At 38.9% G+C, this 24,407-nt stretch overlaps 2 protein-coding genes across 2 annotated transcripts in view; one reads left to right on the forward strand and one right to left on the reverse strand.

Annotated features, from left to right (window-relative positions):
• The window catches only part of cmss1 (cms1 ribosomal small subunit homolog), a 398,519-nt gene that overhangs the window by 25,342 nt on the left and 348,770 nt on the right, over positions 1-24,407 (forward strand). The window lies entirely within an intron of this gene.
• filip1l (filamin A interacting protein 1-like) overlaps positions 4,131-24,407 on the reverse strand; it is a 298,961-nt gene continuing 278,684 nt past the window's right edge. Inside the window, 1 exon segment of the mRNA XM_051926067.1 lies at positions 4,131-4,342. Within this exon segment, the coding sequence (XP_051782027.1) occupies positions 4,148-4,342 (195 nt within the window). The 3' untranslated portion in view covers positions 4,131-4,147.

Genomic DNA, 24,407 nt, shown 5'->3' on the forward strand with positions numbered 1-24,407 from the left:
CCAAACTTTTCAGCTCACGACCCCCAAAATAACCGTGCCAGTGACTCGTGACCTCCACTATCCTCGGAAGTGGTTAAAATATACAAATGTTGCGCGCAACGGTGCACATGCTCCAATAGGCCTATCCAAACATGAGCATGACAACACGAAAGAACACAACGCTCTAACAACCATATAACTTTTTAAAAAATTGTTATTTACTCATTCGTTTAATTTCAACAAAACACCTCACCTAATGAGATGGGTGGGCACAATGCTTGGAGCACAGCAAGTCCATTCTTGGGTTAATTTTGGAGACCGCGACTTGGTGATCATTCTCCAAGTTCAGTCGTGACCTGTATTTATTTTTAATGTACGTGAGTGCCGAAAAAGTCTTTTCGCACAAGTAGGTAGTGCAAAACGGCATCAGTACATCCATAGCGGCCTTGGATAGTTGTGGGTATTCCCTCTCGACTGAAATCCAAAACTCATCCAGAGTCTTGGAATTAAACATTGTCTTCAAGGTTCGGTCGCATGACAGTTCAACCAATGCGTCCTCCATGTCCGATGTCAGATGATTTGCCCTCGTTACAGTGAATGGTGACCTTATCCAGTCATATTGTTCTGGAGCTGTTTCCTCTGGGAAATACCTGTTAAAGTGTTCCAGGAGGGCTTGAAGGTGGGATGTGATAGACTTCTTCACTATGTTAACACTCAGTTCGTTTTCCTCCATGAATTCATCCAGCTCAGAAAACATATCAATCCTTCCTATTTCAACTCGCTCAGTCCAGCGCTCAAGTTTTCTCTTGAATGCGTGGATTTTATCATTTAGCGAAATTATGTGTGTGTTCTCACCTTGAAATAACATATTAAGTCCATTCAGTTTTTCAAATATGCAAGCCAAATACGCTAGCCTTGTTAACCAGTCAGGATCAGTGAGGTGATCAGCGAGCTGGGACCCATGCTCCATCAGAAATAAGCGCACTTCGTCCCACAGCTCAAGCAGGCGGCAGAGCACATTCCCTCGCGAAAGCCACCTGACTTCTGTATGGAAAAGCAAGCACTCATGCTCTGATCCCAGTTCGTTACAGAGAGTGGCAAACAGTCTGATATTGAGTGGATGCGCTTTTATATTGTTGACCATTTTTATCGAAGTCTCAAGAACACGTTTAAGTTCTGGGTCAAGTGTTTTGCTCGCAAGAGCTTCTCTGTGTATAATACAATGCGTGAATTTTACGTGAGGCGCCACTTGTAAGACTCTTGCTTTAAGACCTTTCTTTTTCCCCAGCATCGCTCCAGCACCGTCTGTACACACACCGACGCACTCGCTCCAAGACAGTCCATCTTCTTTTAGTTTGTTGTCAAGTTTTGTGAAAATGTCCTTGCCTGTGCACGTTCCCTCCAGTGGGGTGCAAAACAGAATGTCCTCGTTAAGTTTTCCATCAAAACTGTATCTGACGAATACAAGCAGCTGGGGAGAGTTTGATATATCTGTGGATTCATCTAACTGTAAAGCATATTTCCCTTTCTTCAGTCTGTCCACCAGCTGACACTTGATGTCCTGGGCCATGTCGGAGATAAGCTGGGCAACAGTCCCGTTAGACAGCGGCACTGATTCTAGCTCACGGGCTAGGTTATCCTCATGCATAGCCCGACTTATAGCTATAGCAGCGGGTTTAATGAGGGTTTCCCTGATCGTGTGTGGCTTTTTTGCCTGTGCAATTAAATATGCCACCTCATATGATGCCCGTTGAGCTTTTGCGGGGATTGTTGTTTGTTTAGTTAGGACTTTCTTTTGGCCTTGTAACTCTCGCTCCTTTCGCCGAAAAAAATCTACTGGTTTAGTAGCAAGAGAGGGGTGCTTAGTTTTCAAGTGTCGTAGCATTTTTACAGGCTTTAGGCTTTCATGTGCAAGCACCTCAGTGCACACCACACATTGGGGATGCTGTACGTTATTGACGATGATGCATGTGAATCCATACTGGATAAATTCCTCTCGATAATTTCGACTCTTGGAGTAAGGCTGAGCCGACTGTTTATGGATGTCCTCTTTATGCACACTCCGGTGTCTTTCCGTACCTGAGGACGATGGGCTTTCTGACGGTGGTGCTTCTCCGCTTTCCTCCGCTGGCCTATCTGCGTTGTCATTGGTCGATATTAACCAACGTTTCATTTCAACAAAAATAATATCCTAAGCATAAAGTGATGAAAATTACCTACACGTTACGTACACATGTCCGAATGTTTAACATGGGGCTGTAAATTGATCTGCTGCAACTGACACCATTGATGTGTCATTAAACTGTCGTAATCACCTCAGGGGTCGCGATCGAACGGAAAGAAATTTGAAAGGCTGATGGCTTTTTAATTTGCATGTTTTTTTTAAATGTAACTATTAACTACTAGTTTTTATCTTTTGTTAGTTATGGATAAAATGTTATTTCTAAAAAATTAAATTAATTTCTAAAAAGTTTAAAAAAAGTATTTGATTTCTTGGAAATCATCTCGCGACCCCTACTTTGGGAACCACTGCTCTAGACAATCCTGTCTCGGAGGTCTACAGACAGTTCCTTTGACTTCATGCTTGGCTTGTGCTCTGACATGAACTGTCAACTGTGGGACCTTATATAGACAGGTGTGTGCCTTTCCAAATCATGTCCAATCAACTGAATTTACCACAGGTGGACTCCAATGAAGCTGCAGAAACATCTCAAGGATGATCAGGGGAAACAGGATGCACCTGAGCTCAATTTTGAGCTTCATGGCAAAGGCTGTGAATACTTATGTACATGTGCTTTCTCAATTTTTTTTATTTTAATAAATTTGCAAAAACCTCAAGTAAACTATTTTCACGTTGTCATTATGGGGTGTTGTGTGTATAATTCTGAGGAAAAAAATGAATTTAATCCATTTTGGAATAAGACTGTAACATAACAAAATGTGGAAAAAGTGATGCGCTGTGAATACTTTCCGGATGCACTGTATATTATTTTTTAAGAGTATGGCAGCTATTTTTGGGGGGTGAGCTTAAAAGATTAAAGTAAAAATGACATGAGTAGGCACATTTACAGTCATGTTCCTCACCTTGCTATCCTTACGTAAAAGGGTCATTTGTAAATATTAGCAGCATACCATACAAATAGGTTGGCTGATTTTTGTTTTGGATGAAAAGTTCTTTTCTTGTTCACCTCTTATATGTACAATTACTTGTATTATCTTAAAATGTGCTTAATCTGTGTCCATTTGAACGGAACTTGCAAAACTGAATACAACAGATTTTGGAAAAATGTTATATAACAAGTGAGGTTTGAAAACAAACTAAATGAAACATATCTGTTCTGTAGAATAGGAAACAAAATCCAAACAAACACTCAAAATATCTCAATCTTGTAACATTTAGTGGTGATGATTAGTTTGATTCACTGTCAAATAAGTAAAATAAATACAGTATGCTGCTAAATGAAGCATTATAGAAAGCTCCATGTTTATCACTCATATGTCTCTTCTCGAGCCATCCTCTTCACTTGGGGTGATTAACTGAATATGTATAAGCTGTCTGCTTCACAGACAGTCTGCTTATTAAAATACATAGATGCAGCTTGGCCATCAAAGAGAGTATTTTTATTCACTTATATTTCTCCAATACTAAAAGCTTCCTCCACTTACTAAGTTGAGGGGAAAAAAGACTGCTTGCCTAAACTTTCCTGAAGTTAATAAATTCCATTATTTGAGTCAAAGGCAAAACCAAATTTGAAATTCAGTAATTTCTTCTATAAGCATGCAAGAGACTAGCCTTGTTTGTTACATAAAATCAGCCACTTGTTAGAAAACTGATTGTCACTTTTCAAGACCAAATAAACTTTCATCAGAGCATCCTTAAAAGAAAAAATGTTTTGTAACAACAATTAATATGAGGCACATATACTGTATAATTGGAATAACTGGTGTACCAGGTACAATTCTAATGTGTAGAAATGGAATTAATACCTTATTTTTAGCAGTGATTCCGTTTAGAGAGTGTTACCATATTGAACTGGTAGTAATTATATGTAGCAAGTCATTTTCTTTACAATGAAAACTTCACAGAGCACAAATGTTAACAGTATAGAGTTTTTGTAGAATTTTATTAAAGTTAGTATAATTCATTTAAAAAAAAGGTCAATAGAGTTCACATTTTCCCAGCCTGGCTTATATTGAGTTTGGTAGGTAGAGTTTTCATACTTTTTCCTGACTGGCTGGCAGAAGTGTCCTGTGACTTGGAGAAGGCTGTATTGATTGTGGTAGATGGTCCTTTAGAAGTGGTACAAGCCTTTGGTTTTGGAATCCTAGTTGGTCCTGGGTGCCGGAATGCCTCAGGTAGGATCTAGGTGTGGGGAGAACATAAGAGTTACTTAAAAGACAGACATATTTATCCAGAAGCCTGTGTTAGAGATAATTTTCCGACTGAATGCGCTTAGATTTTCCTCAAAACATTTATGCTTAGAAGCCTGTGTTTAAATTCATGTGCCAGTCCATAGGAGAACATCTGCTTTCTAAGTAAACAAGAAAAGGTCTCCTGGTAGATCACAGAACATGACATTTTAGTGTTTTTTCATTGTCTCTTACATATGAGTTTTTTTGTTTTAAAATTAAAATTCATATTAATGGTAATGAATGCAGCTAAACAAAATTAAAATTAGTTTATTAGACATTCTAACTATTTTTTTTCCTTCATTGCAAACTACTAACGTTTTTGCCATGTCGAGTCTGTTGCCTGGATTTAACCTTTTATCTTCTGACTTCATTGGTTGGTAGCATGCTCCTACCATGCAGCACAGAATACCACATGTACTCCTTTGCCCTCCTCCATATTTTGGACTTCTTATGCTTGTGTAAAATTTACAGTATAATAAAAAGAGTATGATTAAATTTAAAACTCAACAAATGCACTGTAATCTGCAGTTCTAGTTATCTGTATGTATCAAATCATATACCTATTAATAAATCATATATTTATTTTGAGCCAACATTGGCATTGAATTGTGAAAATCATCCTTTACTTGGCAACCTCAAAATGTCCATCACATAGAAAAATAGTTTTGAAAAGTCTAGATCAAAATAGAAAGTTTTGTAAGTAATGTCACTGTGTATTGGTACTGTATTAAAAAACTTCATTTGGTGTAAACTTGTTACTTTTACTAATTACGTGAAGCACAAAAAACGATAATGATAGAATTTCTAAACAACCCTAATGCTAGAAGGTGAGAGGCAATAAAATAAAAAGTTCAGCTACTTCAGTTGTTTAGCAGAAAAATTGCAGATGCACAGAGACGAGTCTCTATTTTGTTTGTCTTTTTTAACAACAACATAGTGATACAATTGATGTTTACACTGGAAAGTCAATGTTAATTCAAAAGTACCAATATATCTGATTAATAGAGATTCTGTAGCTAATGCTTAGTTTTCAATTTTTGATATTTGGATAAATATACCCTAGAAGATGGATGAGAGTTGCTTTTAAGAAGTGCTACACCACAAATGCACTTTATGCCACAGAGGGTTGCATTTTGTGGGAAAACAATCATATTTACAGTTACAAATCCAGTAGCGAGTTGGCGGAATCTTGCTTGGAAGAAATTAAAGACCGATTGTGAAGATGAAATCTACAGGCAAATGGTTAATTGAATTTATTTTTTGTTCATTTACAGTATTTGGTGTACTGCTTTTTATTTCTTTCCTAGCAGTGATTATTTAAAAACAATATTTGTGAGATGTTGGGAATGTTTATACTCTGTGTCAAAAGACCATATGGGATGTTATTAACTGACACTATAGGTTTGAGTTAAAATAGAAACCCCCTTAAAACAGTGAAAAAAGTTCAGGCATCCTGTATTTCCTGGGATAGTGCTATACATCAACCCCAATGTAAGTGTTTCAGCTTATTTAAAAATATATATATTTGTCACATATTTTAGACTTCCATTGCGGACATTTGATCATTGCTTTCCAAATATTTTCCATGGTATGCCACCCAAATTCTTCCAAATTTCTGCTCAGCACACCAGAATAATAGGCCTTTTAGAAGGAAAGGGGGGAAGACACATTTACAAATTAATTTTTTAATGAAAGATTTCCTGCAGTTAGCGATTCACATATGACTGGTGCTTATTAGCAATTTGTTTGATGTTTGGTAAATTTTGAGACTATTTAATATTTATTTCTTCAACAAGCATCTGTAAACATATCTATCTCCATATATAATATATATATACTAGCCATCACACACGGCTTCACCCACATATTAGTGAAACAGGACAGTGAGGAGGGCCCCGCCCAGCTCTCTACTCCTGATGTCACTCTTCCCCCTCCCCTCGGCCTGCAGCCTCTGTCTCGGATTAGTGTGAATATATCACTCCTGCAAGCGAACTATGATTCTTGGCGCAATGAGAGAAGTCGCAAAATCAACCAGAATGTTCAAGCAAATTATAGAAAAAAAAATATCTAAATCCGTTAGTTAGTTCTCTTGTTCACTAACTAAGTGGAGTTAAGGTTACGCCCTAAGGCAGACGTGTGAGTGAGGAGGGCCCCGCCCCCCTCCCTGCAGCCCGATGAGTCCCTCTTGGATTTGCACTAATAAATCGGTACCACAAGCGAACTATGATACTTTGCACGATGAGAAAGTCACAAAATCAATGGACTGTTCAAGCAAATTATAGAAAAACACCCAGTCTAAGTCCATTAAGTAGTTCTCTCATGAAAAGTGGACAGACATGCAAATGGGTCTAAAAAAACTATAAGAAATTTTGTGCTTGGACCACAATTTTAAAACCGTTTCTTAGCGAGCACCTATGGGCCAAAGGTAACCTACATTCCAAATTTCAAGTCTCAAGTCCTCATGGTTCAGGAGATTTCATGATGAGTGAGTCAGTGGTATTTGGCTTTATATATATATATATATATATATATGAATGAGAGAGAGAGAGATATAGATATATATTAACCACTACACCACACTGCCTGTCAATTTTAGCCCTTTTTAAAAAAAAAAAAAAAAAAAAAAAAAAAAAGCAAAAAACCACAAATAAGTGTGTTCAGAAAAGCGTTTAGTACTTCTGATACACCTCATTAACTGACAGCATTATAACTTAGGCCACTTGTCTTATGAAATTTATAGCTACTTATAATATATTTCTGAATTAACTGTAAAGCTTAATATATTGCAGACCAAGAAAATGACATCTTATTATTATGCCATCCTGGTGGATACCCATAATCTCCTAGACTATCCAATAGTCAATTTATACCATAGGGCTCAGTTTTAGCTCTCCTAATGTTCAGTATCTACATTCAGTTATCACTTTATTAAGCCAAGTGAACTCATAGTTAACTGGTTTCCCATTTTTCATAAATACCAGCTATGTCCCTTACAAATATATACTTTTCCCAGCTCTGTTATGTAGTTGGAGGTATATGTAAATTATCAAGAGGAGTTACACAAGTTTTATTTTGAAGAACATGTTACACTAAGAAAATACAGAGACATCAACCTTTAGTCAAGATTTATATTAACCAGTGTTATATACTTGTGGTATGAGTTGATGAGCTCTTCCAAACAGTCACTGCTGTTTTCAGCTGTGATTTGTACTAGCTAATGTGATAACAGTTGTACTTCTATAATAGTATTTTGTTTATTAAGTATTGCCTTCAGGACCTTCACAAATGTCTCCTGCTTGCCTAAATTTACAGAGATGCAGTATGTACATAGACTATAATATAAACATATCTTTTCGCATAAGATTGATAGTAGTTGGAAAAATATTTGCGGTAGATGACAGCTATATGAATATGTTGCAGGGTGTTATAACTTCCAAAAAGATTTAAACTGCTGTTTTTGTTTGTGAAAATAACAAATTGCACTTTTTTATATAACTTTTAAAATGATAATGTACTAAATATAGTGCACATCTCTTTAGTTAAGTTTATTATTACAGATCAAAACATTGTAATCTAAAACATGCATCTTTTAAGTTCTGTTTCTGTTATTTTGTTCCTTGCTTAAATAACATTTGGAGTAACATGCTTTATACTAAAACAGCTAAATTCTTCCTATATCAAACAAAGATAATCAATTATCATATTTGGTTCCGCAGATATTAAATTTAGTCTGTTACATTTTGCATGCTTCACCAAGCAGAACCAAGTTAATGAGATCAACTGAGGATTTGGATATAAACCAGAGTTTTATATTTCTACTTGACTCATGGATTGTAAAATTGTGCTGAATACAAATTGAAATAAAGAAACACATACGTTTGTGCATCCTTTCATTAAGAGTAAACTCTTTTTTTTTTACATTATTAAAAATACATTACTGTAATTAGAAATATTTTCTGGAAGTGAAGAGGTTCTTTGGATCAAATATTTAGTAAGCTAGGTTTTTATAAATTATTCTATATTAACTTGCCACAAGCTGATAATTTTATATGCTGATTATTTGATATTAAATGCTGAACATTTTAGGAGAGAATTTACATAAACAAAAAATGAAAAATATGTAAGATTTAAGCTTATTAAAATAAGAAATGAAGGAAACATTAGATACCAGATATTCTTTCTCTTTCTCTGATTAGTTATGTCATCCAAAACTACCATATACTGTTATAGACAACTGTGAGCATGGCATCGTTAAATCAGAAAAATTTCCCTGGGTAAAATTCATACGATAAGCAAAAATAATTTTAAGAATGTAAAAAACACAGTTAATGACAGAAACAAAACCAAAATATAGTAGGTCCATGTTCTCTTACAGCTATAGTTCTGCTGAGAGAAACTGCCTTCACTCTCCAGTAACCTACTGCTGTACAGTACCTATTACAATGGATTTAGTATATTGGGACTCATTTGCATCACAACCAAAGAATGCAGCAGCCTCATTGAAGAGCACATTGAATTGCTAGTATTTCTTGTAAAAAAAAATGTGCAGGTTACAAAGACATTGCATTTTTGTGTAAATAAACTGCAATGTGCACTGTTTGCATTTATACAAAGTCTTTAAGTGTATTACTGGTCTGCCTGTGTTGCTTTTCTGAGCAGTTGTTTTCAAAACACCACATTAATGTTCTTGAGTATTTGTTTAATGTTTGTTGTAATATTTTATGTATAATGCTTACAAAAGATGGCAATACTTGTGACAAATGTCATTAAACATTAATTAAATATTTTAATTGTGCTATATCAATAACAGGGTTTGGTTTCATCAATGTAAAAAAGCTTAAATGGATTTAAATTTCTTTACTTTTTGTTTACATAAATTTACTTTTTACCTTTTACAAAAAATTGCATTAGTTGAAGTGTTTGCATTTCATAACTAAATTTTGTATTTGTTTTCATCAATGTTAAGATTTTAATGCATACAGAATTACAGTTAATTTTTTATTGAGCTGCATAATATACTGTATTGGGTATCAAAAATAAAATCAAAGTTCAGTACTTTCCTTAGCATTCTATCACAGATTAAAATTTTTGTATTGTGATCACTAGATGCAGTAACTTTTTGTTGTCATATGTCAGTATTTCCTTACCTCTCGCACAACTAAGATGATTGTCTTAATGCTCTGAGCAAGGAATTTGAACTGTTACTGCATGTAGTCTTTACCCTGGGCTCAGTAACCTATAAGCGACTACTTTGGGTGTTTCATTATAGCCATCTCTAAATGATTTTAGAGGGGATGTGGACAAAATTGAAGATTGTTTTCTGTTTGCAATGCCTGTGATGCCTAAGTTAAGCTGTCTGTATCAATTTTATTAAATTTTCAGTTTTTTCTAAAGGTTGTTTTGTTTTACTTGATCTGTCAGCTTGGCATATACTGTATTGTTTCCAGCACAAAAATCCTTTGATCATGACTCTTAAGATGCCCATTTCCCTAAGGTGTTATAAATATTCTTTTTATGTAAATGCAGTATTTCTCCTCATTGTTTTCTTTTTATCTTTTTACAGAGCAGTACTTTTAATTGTTTTGGTAGGGCACACTTGATTTTTATTCTTATAAACTAGGGGGCTCTGCCCCCTGCTTGCTTCCCTCACCATCCCTCGTGCGGGCCCTACGTGTTAGTCATTTCCCGGATCTGCCGCTTACGACGAATCGTGCTGTGCTTTTGGATAAACACGAATAACAACTCTGTCTTTGATATCTCTGTCTTCCAAAACTACTATCGCTGACAATTCGTCACATGTTGGTTTATTATATGCAAGCGTGATCTTTCAGATTCATATAGAAATCCAAGAAAACTTCTTTGTCTGTATTTTTCATATAAATTTCATGTAAAGTGCGATACTATTGGACCTATGGATTTGCCATTGGCTGCAGAATTTCTAATACGTCCAATCGTTTAACTCGTTCGATTCTATGTTGCATCACTTCTCCGTGATCATAAATATAATCCTGACCGAATTGTGGTTTCTTTGAAATTTCAACTTGTAGTAGTTTTAATTGTTGCGGGACCACAGATTCTCATAGCGTATGGTCTTGAATCGTGTAAATCTACATTTTGAGTATTGAATGATGCGAACATGAACAGATTATTGTAGATTCGGATATTTTGCCTGTAGTGTTTGTATATTTTACTTTCACCAAATAACAAATCTTCTATTTCTCGCGGATACGCCCCCACTTGGACCTGTTAGGTTTTCAATTCCACTTGGTCCGGGCTGATTATAACTTTCCTTATTTTCCGAATTTGCACTTAGATTATTATTGTTCTTTTTTGAATTCTTTTCTCTCCAATACTTTTGGGCTTCTGTTTGATGCGCTGCCCTTTCTTCTTCGCTTAGTTGTTGACATTTCATCTAGAATGTATAAAATTATTGTCCATAAAAAGACTACAGTGATCCCTCCTCGATTGCAGGGGTTGCGTTCCAGAGCCCCCTGTGAAAGGTGAAAATCCGCAAAGTAAAAAACATATGCTTATATGGTTATTTTTTATATTGTCACGCTTGGGTCACAGATTTGCACAGAAACACAGGAGGTTGTAGAGACAGGAACTTTATTCAAACACTGCAAACAAACATTTGTCTCTTTCTCAAAAGTTTAAAAGTGCTCCGTGGCAAGACAGAGATGACAGTTCCGTCTCACAATTAAAAGAATGCAAACATATCTTCCTCGTCAAAGGAGTGCGTGTCAGGAGCAGAGAATGTCCGAGAGAGGGAGAAAGAAAAGCAAACAATCAAAAATCAATAGGTGCTGTTCGGGCTTTTAAGTATGCGAAGCACTGCGCACGACAAAGCAGCCGCAAGTAAGCCCAGCAAGGAAGGGAGCAATATGAAGGTGGTCTTTCAGCATTTTTTAGAGGAACGTCCGTATCCTCTAGGGGTGCGAACAGTCCCCCTGCTCACAATATATTTTAAGCTTTTATAAACTCTCCCACACTCTTTATAAACATTTCCCGCACAGTTATACAGCATAAACCCTTTATATTCTCTTAGATATTAGGTAAGATTTGTTGAAATTATGTATGTAAACACTCTGTTTATATACTACGCACAAACATACGTATCGTATGTCATTGAGGAGTTTTATTTAATACGTGCTCTGATTGGGTAGCTTCTCAGCCATCCGCCAATAGCGTCCCTTGTATGAAATCAACTGGGAAAACCAACTGAGGAAGCATGTGCCAAAAATTAAAACACCCATTGCCTGCAGAAATCTGCGAACCAGCGAAAAATTCACGATATATATTCAGATATGCTTACATATAAAATCTGCGATAGAGTGAAGCTGTGAAAGTCGAAGCGCGATATAGCGAGGGATTACTGTACAGCGAAGGAAACAAATAGATCGTATATCTTGTATTAAAATGAAGAAAATGTAAAAATTTATAAGAGCTGAGAGCACAGGAGCTGTGTCTGACAATAGCATTCACACACATGAGAGGTGAGTGGACTATAGACGTAGTTAAATCTCTTGGCACAAAGTCTCGTCTCGTGGGACTTTAAATTCTCTCTCTGAAAAAGTCTTGTTAGTCCCAGGATTTTTTTTATATAATAGAGACACTTTATAAGTTCGCTTTAGAGAGATGGTATCTCACAGCAGTGGGATCTTAGGTCCATAATTAAGCCTGTACTGAAAATATCCATGACGTTCAGAGGCTGAATTTCCTTGTTATGTGCCACGTTATAAGACCTTCTTCTGTGCTGAAATTGAGCTTTTCTCAAGTTGATGTCAAATCTTGATTTTTGTTTTTTTTTTGTTTTTTTTTTGTTTAGAAATATTGAATTGTTAGTGTTTTTAACATTTGCTTTATTCAGTATCTCTTTAAAATATATAAAAAAGCTGATATGGTAGATAAGAATAAGGTTAATCTTCTATATAAACATCTACTTGTGGAAGTGTGTGTGTTTGTCTGTCTGTCCGGCCCGGAAGTGCAAGGCTACAGCATGAAGCTCAAAGAGCCGGCAAGGAGGCCCCAAGTTAACAAGTCAGAAGAAGAAAGAAGTACAAGGCTACAGCATGAAGTTGAAAGAAAGCGACTCTGTCGCCAATGTGAAACCACCGAGGAAAGACAAACGAGAGAGAAATTTTCTTAGCCGCCGATAGACAAGTGGGTCAAGCACGTCCGCAAAATGAAATCGCCGACTCTGCAATTTCAATACTTTCTAGGAGCCTGGGCTTCTTACAGCAGGTGCTTACACAGCTAGTAGTTTAATAATTTGATATAATTTTAAATGAATAAATTTGTCATTTGTATCCATCATCATAAATCAGTAACCCATGATGACAATGTGAAAACAAGATTTCAGAAATTTGTTAAATATCAAAAATTGAAATCTCTCCTTCATTTAAGTATCAAGACCCTTAATTCAGTGGTTTGTGGAAACCCCTTTGGCAGTAATTACAGCTTGAAGTCTTATGGGGGAGACTCTACAAGCTTTGCACTCCTTAATTTGGGCAATTTATCCCATTCTTCCTGGCATATCCTCTCAAGTGCCATTTAAACTAGGTGGGAAGTGTTTGTAAACTGCCATCTTCTGATCCCTCAACAAATGTTTTATGGGGTTTAAGTTTGGGCTTTGGCTGGGCTATTTAAGCACAGTCACACACTTGGCCTGAAGGCACTCCAGCGTTGTCTTTTATATATGCTTCAGGTCATTGTCTTGCGGGGTGGTGAACTATATCTCTAGTCTGAGGTTATAGGCACTCTGGAGCAGGTTTTCTTCTAGGACCTCTCTGTATCTGAATGCAGTTATCCTTCCCTCAATTCTTTGCAGTTTCTGCCTCTGCAAAGCACCCTCATAGCATGATCCTGCCACCGCCATGCTTCGTTGTAGGGATGGCACTAGGCAAATGATAAGCAGTGTGTGGTCTTTGCTAGACATAGTGGTTGGAGTTCAATTTTTGTCTCATCAGACCAGAGAATTTTTTTCACCTCATGCTTGCAAGAGTCTTTTAAACTGTCATATGCCTTTTATTCAATAGTGATCTTTCATCTAGCCAGTCTACCATTAATGACTGATTGATGGAGTGCTGCTGAAATGGTGGTACTTCCCACACACTCTTTCATCTTGGCAGAGGACTTCTGAAGCACTTTTAAAGTGACTGTTGGGTTCTTGGTTACCTTCCTGACCAAAGCCTTTCTTGCTCCTGTTACTCTGTTTGGCCAGATGTGACTACTAGTAAGAGTTCTAGTGGTTCCAAACTTCCATGTCACAATTATTGAGGCCGCTCTGCTCCTGGGAGAACTCAGACCTTTAGAAATGATTTTATACATTTTCCTGATCTGTCCCTCACCACAATTTTATCGCGGAAGTCTAGAGAGAGTTCCTGTCTTGGTTTTTTGTCTTGACATGCAGTGTGAATTGTGGGACTTGTGTGTGCCTTTTTGAACTATGTCCAATCAGTCTGATTCATAGTGGGCAGACGTCCATAAAGTTTTAGACGCATTTTAAGGATAATTTAAGCAAGCAAACTAAAAAGACCTGGCTACAATTTGGTGTGTCACACCAAAGGGTGTGAATACTTATATATACAGTAAAAGAGACATTTCAGTTTTAAATTTTTAACAAAGGTTTTCACTTTGTCATTATGTATGATTGAATGTAGATTGATGGGCAATCTACAACACAAAGTATGCAGAAAGTGAAGGGGTCTGAATGCTTTCTGAATCCATTTGAAATGCATGATGTTGATAAACGGACAATAATCAAAAAGAGAAGCATCAGTTGGAAATACCCTAAGCTTTTTAATAGAATGTTTTCCTTTTTGCAGTATTAAAGCTTTAGTATGGTCTCCACTGTCAATTTTTTTACTCTGCTCAAGTTACTCATCAGGATGATATTCAAAAGTTAGTATGAAATCAGCCTGCTTGAGAGGAGGAAGTATTACAGGACAAAGAAACCAACTGTGATTGATACTTGGTGTGTAGAGCCTACTCAACAATTTATTTTACTTCTTTAAATTTGTTTCAGCCTTTTGTATCCCTAGCAAAGAAGCTGATGGATGGCAGTCTAGAGAAAAATACTGTTCCATCCAACTATTATTGGACCATACCAAAAATAAAATATTAAAGGTTTCAGTGGTAATTCTTCCTAACATTATACATTTACCCATTGATTCTTGAAACCTCAAGCTATTTATGATTTATATGTGGCACATTATGTTAAAGAAGATGCATTTTGGTTGTAACCTTCCTTTTTAAACTGATTATGACATGTGGTTAAGCTGCTGTTGTATCCTAATGTTTAAGTCAACCCTTGGGTTATAAATATAGGTAGCCAACATGTTTAATATAAATTAACATATCTGCCATGTACTGTGTTACTAATTTTAAGGTTCTAATCAAAATTATTTAGCAAGATCGGTCCTTCAGCAGAGCAGTTTAAAACAGATTCATTAAAAACTATATAAAAGAAGAAAAATGTCCCTTTCAAATCTGTGAGCATTCCTCATTTTATTGGAGTTGATGCAAGCACTATGTAGGCATAGCTTTACTTTATAAAGCCCATTGGTACTAATTATAGCAATTACCAGTTTGACTTAATTGGAAAGGAACTGAAATAATCCTGTGTAAATAAAACCTTTTGTTACTTGCCTTCTGGCTTATTTTCCATCTTGACCAGGAATAGTTTTTAGTTTATTAAAACTCTAAATGATGCTTGTAACAAGTCTCACCTACTTATAATATGCGGTGTGAGACTTGCCCCGGACACCATCAGACAGACACTGCATCTTTATAAAAGACATGTTTATTTTTCGTTCTCCAACACACAACTGTTCCGCACAATACACTGTTGCTTCCCAGCACCAATCACCGTTACTCCGGGCCTTTCTCTCTCTGTCCATGGACCACCTGCCCTCTCTCCACAGGTGCTTCGTCCTGCTCCTGCTCCCGACTCCAGCTCATTGATTGGAGGGAGGTGGCCCCTTTTATCCTTACCAGGATGAGCTCCAGGTGCTCTGCCTGACGACACTTCCTTGTGTGGCAGAAGTGTCACGAGAGTACCTGGAAGCACTCTGGGTGTCCCTGGAAGGATCATCGTCCATAGGTGTGGCGAAGTAAATGTGTCCCAGGCTCCATGAGGCTCGGGGTTCCCCCTGGCGGTGGGCACGGGCCCCAACGGGCTTGAGCCTCCCTGCTCCCCTTCCGTAGCCCTCTTCTGGTCCAGGGTGGTTGCCCCCTCGTGGCCCGGAGGATGAACACGCCACCTCCCGGTCCTTCCAGGTGTCCCGGCTGGGTCTGACACCCAGCGACAGTGGTAAATAAATATTTACTAACATTAATTTACTGCTTTTCTGCAATACATATCTGTACATTGATGAATATAAAGGTTTTAGTGATCCTTTCATGCATTTTATTTAATAATAGTCAATGTGTTTCATAAAATACATACTGGCAGCTTAGCCATCAGGGAATGTGGTCTTTTTGCATTGCCTTTCTCTTAACTATCAAAGAACAAACTGATTTATACATACAAAGGTTGTTAAAAACTATACTTTGCTATAATGTTTTAATAGTTGGCCTCTGCATATTGTTTTTGAGGAAGTGTTCTTTGTTAATTGTTTTATTGGCTGGCTTCTTCCTTTTCTTTGTCAGGTCAAATATAAGAACTAGTTATATATTTGTTTAAAATTTAATATTGATGTAGGTTTTAGAATTTTTTTTTTTGGTTTTGCACAAAGCATTGTTGAATTTTTGGCATCTGGACGATAGAATCAGAAATGTGCCCATAAGGTTTCTATTACCATGCTGTTTAAAGCATGATCCCCTTGAAATTTCATTAAATAGTTTACTTTTAAAGACCAGTAAGTGACGTCAGAGTGGAAAACCTTATTTTTTTCAAGTTATAACAGGTCATAACATTTGTTTCCCAAACTAACAATGTAGAATGAATTTCCTAGTTAAGTGTTTCGTTTTCTTTTTTTTTTTTTTTTGACATTTATGAGTATATGATTTGTGCAGAATTTTCACAATCGGGCAGTTATATTGCTGTTTTAGTTTTTATGCCTAATTGGTGAAGTGCTGAGATGCATTTTTTTTGTGAATCAATATGCCTTTTTTTAATAAGTTACCTGTTTCTGTATTTTGAACTTCCATTTGCACTGAATTTTTCACACAAACAGACCAGCCCCTTCAATGATGTTGTGTTTTATCAATCTAGGATATTTTACATTACATTTTACTAAAGTGAACTGACTGACTTCACCAAAATCATAACTTATAGGCAGCAAAACATACATAGCTTTCACTTTGTGTGCATGACCTGCCAGTACATTTTAATAAATGAGTGTGCAGGATAAACAGGAAACTAAAGAATGGCTTAAGAGAAGTAACTTTCTTCTAGTGCAGAGGTAGGCAAAGTCGATCCTGGAGAGCCGCAGTGGGTGCCTGTTTTTGTTCCAACCCAGTTTCTTAATGAGAAGTCAATTATTGCTCAAGTGACATTTTTCTGCTTCATTTTAGTGGTCACTCTTGTTAAGGTTCCCCACCCTTAATTGCTTATTTCAGTCTTTTTCAGTCAAACAGCTGCATTCACTGTTTTAATGGCTTCTTATTAGCAATAAGATGCAAATGACAACGGAGCCAGCAGTTATCCATCTAACTTGTTTCCATATACACCTTTGTGGATTCATCATGTACTATATAGTTTAATAAAACACTTACGAGTAATATGTGACAGATTGAAAATGATCTGTTTTAGGGTTCAGATGATAAATGATCCGTTGTCATTTGCATCTTAATGCTAATAAGAAGCCATTAAAACAGTGAATGCAGCTGTTTGACTGAAAAAAGCAATTGAGGGTGGGGAATCTTGACAAGAGAGACCACTAAAATGAAGCAGAAAAGTGTCACTTGAGCAATAAGTGCTTCATTAGCAATAATTGACTTCTCATTAAGAAACTGGGTTGGAAGAAAAACCTGCAGTCACTGCAGGATTGACTTTGCCTACCTCTGTTCTAGTGCAATTAGACTTCACATACTATTAAAATGGTCCCAACATTTCCTTGCTCTTCAAGCATAAAGCGTTACATAAGCCAATTCTATGTTGTACATATGCATATATTAAGTGTCTAAAGTATAACACTCTATCAACTTTGTTTGACACAAACTGCCTGCAGAATTTGTTTAGGAGAGTTAACTAAAATGCTAAGAGGAATTTGTTGGCATCTGTATGTGTAAAAAAAAACAGCATTTTAAACAAGATAAATAAATATATAAAAATAGGTGATGTCAGCTCAAAAAACTCAAATACTCAAAATATTAATATCACCAGCAATCAACCCTTTAAGTCAAAGACATGAACCTGACTTACACATACAGTACTGTACAAAAGTCTTACGCACACTAGATTTTTTATACATATATTGTCTTAAACCTTTATTTTTGTTATCTTATTTATTATATCACTAGAAAAGGGATAATTTCTGATTTCCAAAAATAGTTCATTAACATAAGTGACATATTTGATAGTAGACCATTTTTCTGTTGAAAACCTGGTTACATTGTAGGTATATTGCCCAATGCATTATTAAACATAGATAACAAACAGATGGCAGTTTTCATTGATATGAACTGAAAGAGAAATGGGTCCACAGGGAAATGGGAAGAGGTTGACTACCAGAAACTCACTATGGAAACAGTATAGTAGACAAGAGATGCATCAGACTATGTCCTTTCAGCTAGACTTGTGAAGTGGAAACCAAGCAAAAAGACTCCCCTACACAAAAAAAAAAAACAAGGACTGGGGTTTTGAACACTGGCAACTAGTACTCTGGGCCAACAAGTCCAAATTTGAAAGGTAATTTGTCAGTGGAAGAGATGTAGAATCCTCCTTGAATGAGTGTTTCCAGCCAACTGAGGAGCATGTTGAAGGTTCCCTGCAAGTTTGCGGTTGCTTTTTTGCAAATGGAGTTCTGCTCTTATCTGGTCAGAATGAGTGTAATCCTCAATGCTGTGAAGTACAAGCGAAGTCTCATTCATTAGGCAATGGCATCAATAAGCCTCTGATTGTCCCTGCTGCATTTTGTAGCAAGTCGATGACCCTAAATATTGCCATGGTCAGTAAAGATATATCTTCATTAAAATGAAGAACAAGGAGTTCTGCAGCTGATGGTATGGCATTCACAGAGCAGTGATCACAAAATCATCAAGGTTTTCTGAAATTGAGAAACCAGCAAGATGGCCAAAGTGTGCAGGCATTGTGACAGGTTCTCCAAGATGTTTGGCATAGACTAGCAGTTCATTTCCTTCTAAAACTGCACAACAGTGAACCTAAGAGAGCTGACCTTTGACAAGCAAAGGGTGGTCACATCAAATAATGATTTGATATGGTGTTTCTTTAACACTTTTTACAGGTTTTTTTATACTGAATTCTTTGATATTTAGAAACTTCATTTAATTATTTATGAAAACCTCTTTATTGAACATTATTACTTGTTTTTTAAGACTATTCCAGTACTACAGTTTATTCTTTGTCCTTATTTGAGAGCAATTACTGATTGGAAATTTTTAAAAATACTATCAAGTGTACCTAGTGTTGCCTGTGATGGAATGAAGTGTATTGGCAGTCACTAAATTTCCTCTGAGTGAAAAAATTTTACAATGAAACCTAGCCTTTTTTCTTTCCCTGTGGAAATGGGGGAAACTGCGAAATTTGGTGGAGATTGGTTCAATAGTGTGAATTTGTGTGCCAGGCAAAAACCCATTCAGCTATATACAGTATATATACTCTATATGTGTGAGTGTGTGTGTATATATACATATACATATAGATATATCTATAGATTGTGTATATATAAATATAGAGGCTGGGCAATATGGCCTATAAATAATTTTGCAATATTTTATTTGGCTATTCAAAAATAGCATGTGTATCTCAATATTATATCAAATCTCAGTCTTCTCTAAAGCACTTTATGAATGCGTGAGGCAGTGCACAAGAGCACTGTAAACTGTTTTCACTGTCTTAAAATCGATCACCCCATGTCTACTTCAATGGGGTGGGGGGGGGGGGGGTTGTCTTTTTTATGGTGTTAAGCACCCATACTGCCTCGGGAGTGGTGCAACCTAAACTGGCGATAGTGACATGTGGGGAATTTGACTGGGGTAGTACACCTGTCACACCATAACACAGATGTCATAAGGTGATCCCAGTGAGGAAAGAAACCTCCCGTGGAGCAGAAGAGTAAAAACTCTCTTTGCCTGTTTGTACTTCTCTGAGCACACAAAGCATCTATTGTTTTGAGTTGATCCTATGCTAAAGTACAACTGCAGTCCTTTACATTTTCCTAACATATATGTGCAGGTCGTTATTCTAGCCAGCAAGGATATGACGATACATAGGCATGCTGTTATGTGGCTAAGTGGCTGGCCCAAAAACTTGTTTGTATCTACTGCACGATATGGTCATTTACTACATCCAGCGTATAAGCTGTGATGCATCAAAAATATTCAATGTGTCCAGCATATAATATATAAAATAAATATGTAATTTGATGCAGATGCCAACATGGATGGAAGGACTGGAGAAGAGAGCATGTTCAGGGCATTAGCTCCCTTGGGACACTAGAGGGTAGTCCCCTTGGCTTGCTGGGGCACCACGAATTCCCATAGGGTACACTGGGAGTTGGAGTTCACTGCAGTCCTGTTGGGCTTTGTGGGTGCAACCAGAGTCACAATGGAGGCTACAAAGCCCTATTATGTTGGGCTCCTGCCACACGTAGGAGAACTACCAGAACATGCTAATGGGCCACCTGAAGCTCTCCCAATTGCAGATTAAAAGGAGCCAGCTGCCATTACTCCGGTAGCCAGAGCTGGTAGAGAAAGGATGATGCTTGCCAGAGGAAGAGTGGAGGTGGATGAGAGAGAGAAGAGATAGAAAAAGAAAAGCAAACAAAGTGCTGATGTTTGTGGGAAGGGTTATATATAATATATATACACAAACACATATATATATTGTAAGAAGAATGAACCTTAGACATTGCGAAGGTTTGGGGCAGCCACCCGTATAATTGTTCCCGGCCTGCAAAACAGTTGCAAAAACATTGCCATTTTCACACAATCGAGTCCAAAACAGAACTGATTCTGTATACACAAGATGGCAGCTTTAAAGGGCCAGTGGAGGAAGTGACATCATCAGGACCGGAACCGGAAGTGATGTCATTGGCTGCCCCAGAGCCGGGCTGGATTTCCCTAGAATGGTCTGCAAAAGATCGAGAGGGAGAATTAGTGTACTTCGCCACCCCCGGTCCGGCGTGGAATCACATGTACTCAAGCCCTTTAGTTATCTCCTAAACACGCGTGTGTGACAGGGCCTCCCCCCCCCTCAGCCCAGACCCGTCGGGTCAGGTGTTCTGCACTGAGAGGTCGTGAATGCGGGAGAAAGCATCGCCATTGGTGTGGAGAGAACCCTTCCGATGAATGAGCGAGAACTTAAAAGGTTGCAGATCAAGGAACCACCTAGTGACTCGGGGGTTAGACTCCTTATGCAGGGCCATCCACTGTAAAAGTGCATGGTCCGTGACAAATGTAAAGTCCCCACCCAAGAAGTAGTACCTCAATTGTGTAATCGCCCACTTAATCACAAGAGCCTCTCTTTCCACTGCCACATACCTGGTCTCCCAATCCAGCAGTTTCCGGCTCAGGAACATGATGGGGTGTTCAGCACCATCGACGCTTTGGCTCAGCACTGCTCCTAGGCCTGTGTCCAAAGCCTCCGTCTGGAGGATAAAAGGAAGTGAAAAGTCAGGCGCCTTCAAAACAGGTGCCAACGTCAGGGCCCTTTTTAAATCACTGAATGCAGCTTCTGTCGCATCAGTCTATACCACAATGTTAGAAGCCCTCTTCTTTGTTAAATCCGTCAAAGGCACAGCTCTCTCTGAAAAGCGTGGTACAAACCGGCGGTAGTACCCTGCTAAGCCGAGAAATGCCTGGATCTGCCACTTGGTTTGCAGACGGGGCCATTTCCAAATGACATCTATTTTAGAGCACTGTGGCTTACAGTACCACGACCCACCAGGTAGCCCAAATATTTGGCTTCTTTCAATCCAAAGAAACATTTTTTCGGATTGATTCGAAGACCGGCTTCACCCAGCGACCGTAATACTGCTCGGACGTGCTGTAGGTGTTCCTTCCAAGTGCTGGAATAGATGACGATGTCATCCAGGTAGGCAGCACTATACTGTACATGTTATGGGGGCGGAGCACTTTGTCCACCAGATGCTGAAAAGTCGCAGGAGCCCCATGTAACCCGAATGGAAGGACACAATACTGCCAGGGCCCAATAGGGGTGCTAAACGCGGTTTTAACCTTTGAGGAGTCTGTTAAAGGAACCTGCCAGTACCCCTTGGTCATGTCAAGTATGGTCAGATATTCAGCCTGTCCAAGCCTCTCAAGGAGGTCGTCCACTCGAGGCATCGGATAAGCATCAAACTGTGAGACCTGATTAAGCCGATGGAAGTCATTGCAAAAACTCTAACTCCCATTGGGCTGGACCAGGGACTATAAGTTTCCTCTATGACACCTAGGTCCAGCATGCACTTGATTTCCAGTTCCACTTCAGCCTTCTTTGCCTCGGGAAGATGATAGGGGCGTTCTCGGACTATGACCCCGGGCTCAATCACAATATCGTGGGCAATCGGAGAGGTCCTTCCGGGAGTTTTGTCTACCACCTCTGGGACAGATGAGATAACTGCTTCGAGCTCTTGCCTCTGTCAGTTATTCAAGTTAGAGCCGAAGTTAAGGGTGTTGGTTTGAGCAAAGAATGAGCGGGGCTGGCTCAGGGTCCCTTTCCTTCCACGGTTTCAGCAAGTTCACATGATATATCCGCTTGCTATGTCGACGATTGGGCTGTTTCACCAAATAGTCAACGAGCCCTTTCCCGTCCTTAACTTCGTATGGCCCTTGCCAATGGGCAAGTAGTTTAGAGTGAGAGGTGGGAACCAACACGATCCCGTTGGAATTCCCGAAGCGTTGTGCCACGGTCATAATAGTGGGCCTGTGCTGCTTGCGCCTCCTCCATGTGACTTTTTAATATGGATTGAATTTTTCCAAATCTATCGCATAACTGTGCGATTGTACTCCAAAATATTAGTTGAGGGAAGAGCCTCTCCTTCCCAGCCTTCTTTTAAGATGTCAAATATGCCCCGGGGTTGTCGTCCATATCATAATTCAAAGGGTGAGAACCCCGTCGAGGTTTGTGGGACTTCCCTGTATGCAAAGAGCACGAGGGGGAGGAATTGATCCCAATTCCTCCCGTCCCCGCTGACTACCTTGCGAAGCATCTGTTTGAGAGTTTGATTAAACCTCTCCACTAGACCATCGGTTTGAGGATGATATACCGCGGTCTTTAAGTGCTTTATTTTAACTATCTTAGCCATTTCCCTGAACGTCTCTGAGGTAAACGGCATCCCTTGCTTCGTAAGGACTTCTTTAGGGATTCCAACTCGCGCAAAGACCTCTACTAGTTCCCGTGCGATGGCTTTTGAATTAGCTGAGCGCAATGGAACAGCTTCTGGATATCGTGTGGCATAATCCATGAGGACTAATATATATTTATGTCCTTGGGCCGAGAGTTCCAGGGGTCCCGCTATATCGATCACTATTCTTTTGAATGGGCTATTAATCAAGGGAAGAGGCACAAGAGGAGCATGGTCCCTCCTAGGAATTTGCCGCAGCTGACACTCTGGACAAGAGATACAGAAGTGGCAAACCTCCTTGTTAATTCCCGGCCAATAAAATCACAGCTTGATACGCTCTGTTTTCTCGGTGCCCAGGTGGCCTCCTAGGAGGTGGGCGTGTGCTAATTCACAAATCTGCCACCAGAAAGTAAGCGGAATTAGCAACAACTTCCGCACCCCCACCTCGTGCTCACTAACCCGATATAATAAATCCTTTTCAATGACAAAGTGAGGCCCCTGTAGCATGGGCAGATGGGTGCTTTGGCCGTTGACGAGAACCACTGCATTCTTTGCAAATTTAAGGGAATCATCATTCCATTGTTCCCTTTTAAACGAGGCCGGTGTTTGTCTAAATTGAAAGCTTAAATCTGAGAGAGGGTCCGGTATGACCTCAAGGGGCGGGGAGTCATCCCGCTCCGCCGAGACACGGACAGATGACGTAACAGTCTGCGCCGGCCCGGGCAGCTCTCCATCCTCCTCTTGGCCTCCCATATCTCTCTCTGCCAGCTGAGAACACAGTGTGGAGACAACCTGCGACGGAGGATTCCCATCTGTTAGTAGGCCTAAATTAGGTTTAGGAGAGGTCAGTACTTCACCGCTTTTATTATTAGACCAGTCCCGTCCGAGAATCCCAGCAAAAGGTGGATTTGGGAGGACTGCTACGGTGATTCTTTTAACTGATCCTACCCGGCTGATGAAACATTGGGCGGATTTATAGGATCGGATATCTCCGTGCACACAGGTTATACTGGTCTTTAGTTTTAGCCACTGTACATACCGGCGATCAACAATGGAAATGTTGCTGCCGGAATCAAAGAGCTCTTCCACTTTAAATCCGTTTACAATTACCTCTCCTGCATGAGTCATTGACAGGGGTTTTGAAAGTGCACACAACCCAGCTCCCTTTCTCCATTTACATTCTGCCTCACTCTCAAGGGAGGGCCGCGCCCGTGGAATCGGTGACTCCAGTGCAAACTCCGATTTATGCCGAAAGGGCAGATTAGGAGGGACGTAATCTTCACGGCGTCCGTTAGAGGACCATTCTGCTCTCCCAAATTGCGAGTCTGCCTTAGATGTTTCAATGAGCTTGATGAGCTCGTTCACAGTTGAAAAGTCTCCCCAGACTGGCTGGGTGAAATGTTCGGCAGATTACTTATTAATAGGAAACAGGCTACCTTTTTCACGATCTGGAAGGTGGTGCACTCAGTGGGCTTTAACCAAGCTGCCACCATTTCCCATAGAACATCAAGCTGCTCTTGGGTAGACTGCTCAGGGTCTAGA

This window comes from Erpetoichthys calabaricus, chromosome 4 (assembly GCF_900747795.2).
Source record: "Erpetoichthys calabaricus chromosome 4, fErpCal1.3, whole genome shotgun sequence".
In the NCBI taxonomy this organism is placed as follows: domain Eukaryota; kingdom Metazoa; phylum Chordata; class Cladistia; order Polypteriformes; family Polypteridae; genus Erpetoichthys; species Erpetoichthys calabaricus.